Source organism: Mizuhopecten yessoensis, unplaced genomic scaffold (assembly GCF_002113885.1).
Source record: "Mizuhopecten yessoensis strain PY_sf001 unplaced genomic scaffold, ASM211388v2 hete_36117658, whole genome shotgun sequence".
Taxonomy (NCBI): domain Eukaryota; kingdom Metazoa; phylum Mollusca; class Bivalvia; order Pectinida; family Pectinidae; genus Mizuhopecten; species Mizuhopecten yessoensis.
Window position 1 is genome coordinate 1 of NW_018484193.1, and position 2,591 is coordinate 2,591.

At 36.7% G+C, this 2,591-nt stretch overlaps 1 protein-coding gene across 1 annotated transcript; it reads right to left on the minus strand.

Annotated features, from left to right (window-relative positions):
* Window positions 1–502: 502 nt before the first annotated feature.
* LOC110444411 (membrane-bound transcription factor site-2 protease-like) lies at window positions 503–2,303 on the minus strand. Its single transcript, XM_021488791.1, has 3 exons — window positions 2,060–2,303; window positions 1,449–1,629; window positions 503–688 (listed from the first exon to the last, which is right to left on the minus strand). Exons 1-3 carry the CDS (start codon window positions 2,135–2,137, stop codon window positions 561–563), a joined length of 387 nt encoding a protein of 128 aa, XP_021344466.1. The 5' UTR covers window positions 2,138–2,303; the 3' UTR covers window positions 503–560.
* Window positions 2,304–2,591: the final 288 nt, after the last annotated feature.

Consider the following 2,591-nt stretch of genomic DNA (forward strand, 5'->3'; position numbering starts at 1 on the left):
GAGATCGGGTTATCTCAGTCTCGGGCTAAGATTCTGTAACATCCCTACCTCTGCTACGCCTCGGTTGGGATTTGGTTACAACACAACCCTCGACTGAGATAACCCGATCTAACTCAGTTACATGTAAAAGATTTTATTAATCATGGTATTCAATGAGAAACCATTAAATATCGGCTACTTATCACATCCACTTAAACTTCTTTCTGGTAGTTCTGTGGGTTAAAGATAGAGTTAGTACCGAACTATGTAGCTACTGTGTCCAGACCAGTTGATGCTAATGACATTGTAAACAATATTGATGTGTAAATATTTAGCGAAAAATGATTACAAAATAGTGTAGTACAGAGTTAAACAATCTGTAAATATTTCAAACATGAATAACATTTAACATCATTTACTAGAACAGCAGATACATGGTCTGGACTACATATACATTATAGTGTGTAAATGTGTTGTACGGGTATACTAGAACCACTTCCTCTAAAATCATAGAATTTTTATGTATCTTGGAGGTGCACTCAAATTTAAGCAAAAAAATGTTATGAGTTGTTATTTCAAAATTATGAAATATTAATAAAAAGACTCACATTTTCTGGGGAGGTTTTGACATGGAATCTAAAACACAGGTGAGTATTGCTGGTGCTATTACAACAGTCTAAAGCTTCTGACTTGCCAGATATGGATAAATCTGTAAAAATAAGAAAATTCTAAAGGTGTAATCGCTGGTCTTACCAAAATCATACTGTGAAAAGAAACATTAGAGGTATAATGAATGATCTCTCGTGATCACAGTTTAACCTGGGCATGTTAAATACATTTTCTGTCAACTTGCATGCATTTAATTCTTTTTATTACACAGACAATATGGTGTTTTTTTCTTAAACATTTTCTTCAGGTTGGTTTCAGTAAGTATGTATTGAAGAAAGCTTATATATCACAACTGGTAATCTGGCACATCCATGACCATAGCAGAATCAAATTGTCGTGCATTTATAATAACTAAGCGTAATACAATTATATCGTATCCGAATAGACTTCAATTTTATATTGCCCACTCCTGCATATTTTAGACCTTTGGGTACATACGCTAATTCACTTGTCATTTGTCTAACGAAGGTGACAGGTGTGTACTCTACTAGTCAATGAAACATCAGACATAAACACTTACTGGTTGTGATACATAACCTTTCTACAACACATGAATTGTTACAATAGTCTCTATGGCAAAATATTCCAAACCCAGAAGAAACACTGACACTGATCAAACAGTGCAGTCAGAATTGCAATTACTATCAAACTCAGGTTTTCAGAAGGGTTCAGAAATGTTTTACACCACCATTCACCCATTATAAGGTGACGGATAGTGAACTTATCACCTATATTCTTGTGCATTGCAATACACCGGATTTCCAATTCACTTTACTGTGATAGCCCTACCAACAACATACTTCGATCTTTGGTGTCGAGACTTTTCACAAGGTCGATCGCCATACAGTGTCCAAGTGAAGACTCCCTCATGCTAAAACTGATGCAGCTGGTCCAGTCGTCAAGGTTACGCACATGACAGCCACTGACACTGGTGATGGGGTCCCCTACGCTGAGACCACGTGGACCAGACACAGCTGAATTCTGAACAGGTAGGGGTCAGAGGTTATTAATGGAGAAATTATTGATGACTAGTACATGCCCTATCCAAACTCACAGCATATCTTAAGAATGCAACTGACATGATCATATTATGTTTACATTTTGATTAACACAATTAGAACAATATAAATCCTTACACTCTTATACCTCAAACACAATTAGAACAATATAAATCCTTACACTCTTACACCTCAATAATTTGTCTAATTGTCTTTGAAACAACATACATAACTATGGAGTTTAAACTGTATTATGGGTTTGTTCTTGCTGCACAGTACTAATATCTGCATCAATTCTTTTTTGCCCATCATAATTGGATGTGCTGACACACAATATTTTAAATTGTTAACTTACAAGCCTAATACATTTTATTCAGATTCTGTCCCTGAAATAAGATGCTGCCTCAACATACCTCGGTAACATAGGTGACGGCCACAGCATTTCCTGCAGTGTACAGAGGTACCCAGAGGTAAGGCAGGAGGACCAACATAATCACAGAAAATATCACTATGACAAAATTGTGCCAAACCCCTGCACAGTAGATCCTGAGCTGTCGTATGGGGGAGACAACCTGTAGATGGTCAGTATACAAATCGACGTAGGCACCAGGGTATAGGATGAGCAGGAACAAGCCAAAGCCGTTCACACGTACCTGCTCCCTGGAGAGAGAAAAAGGTTGGCACAGACTGAACAGGTGTCATGTTTTGTTCACAGTTATCATATCAAGTTATACCTGATCTATGATTTCAAGTATAGTACAGTTTGTTCAGTGTATAAACAGTTATATAAGAGGGACACACAAGATATTTATCTCATAAAAACTAAAATCACCAGGTATCAAAGAAAACAACTGCGTGGCCAAAGAAAATTTCTGCTGCTGTAGATAAAATTATCCATGTTCAAATGGTATGCTAACAATCTCTAACATTAAGAAATGAAGGTTT

Excerpts from the sequence above, each read along its gene's own strand:
- LOC110444411 (XM_021488791.1), bottom strand. The coding sequence starts at position 2,137 with ATGTTGGTCCTCCTGCCTTACCTCTGGGTACCTCTGTACACTGCAGGA. Across the intron at positions 1,630-2,059 it reads CCGTCACCTATGTTACCGAG|AATTCAGCTGTGTCTGGTCC; the intron begins GTATGTTGAGGC and ends CTACCTGTTCAG. Across the intron at positions 689-1,448 it reads TCTCGACACCAAAGATCGAA|ATTTATCCATATCTGGCAAG; the intron begins GTATGTTGTTGG and ends TTATTTTTACAG.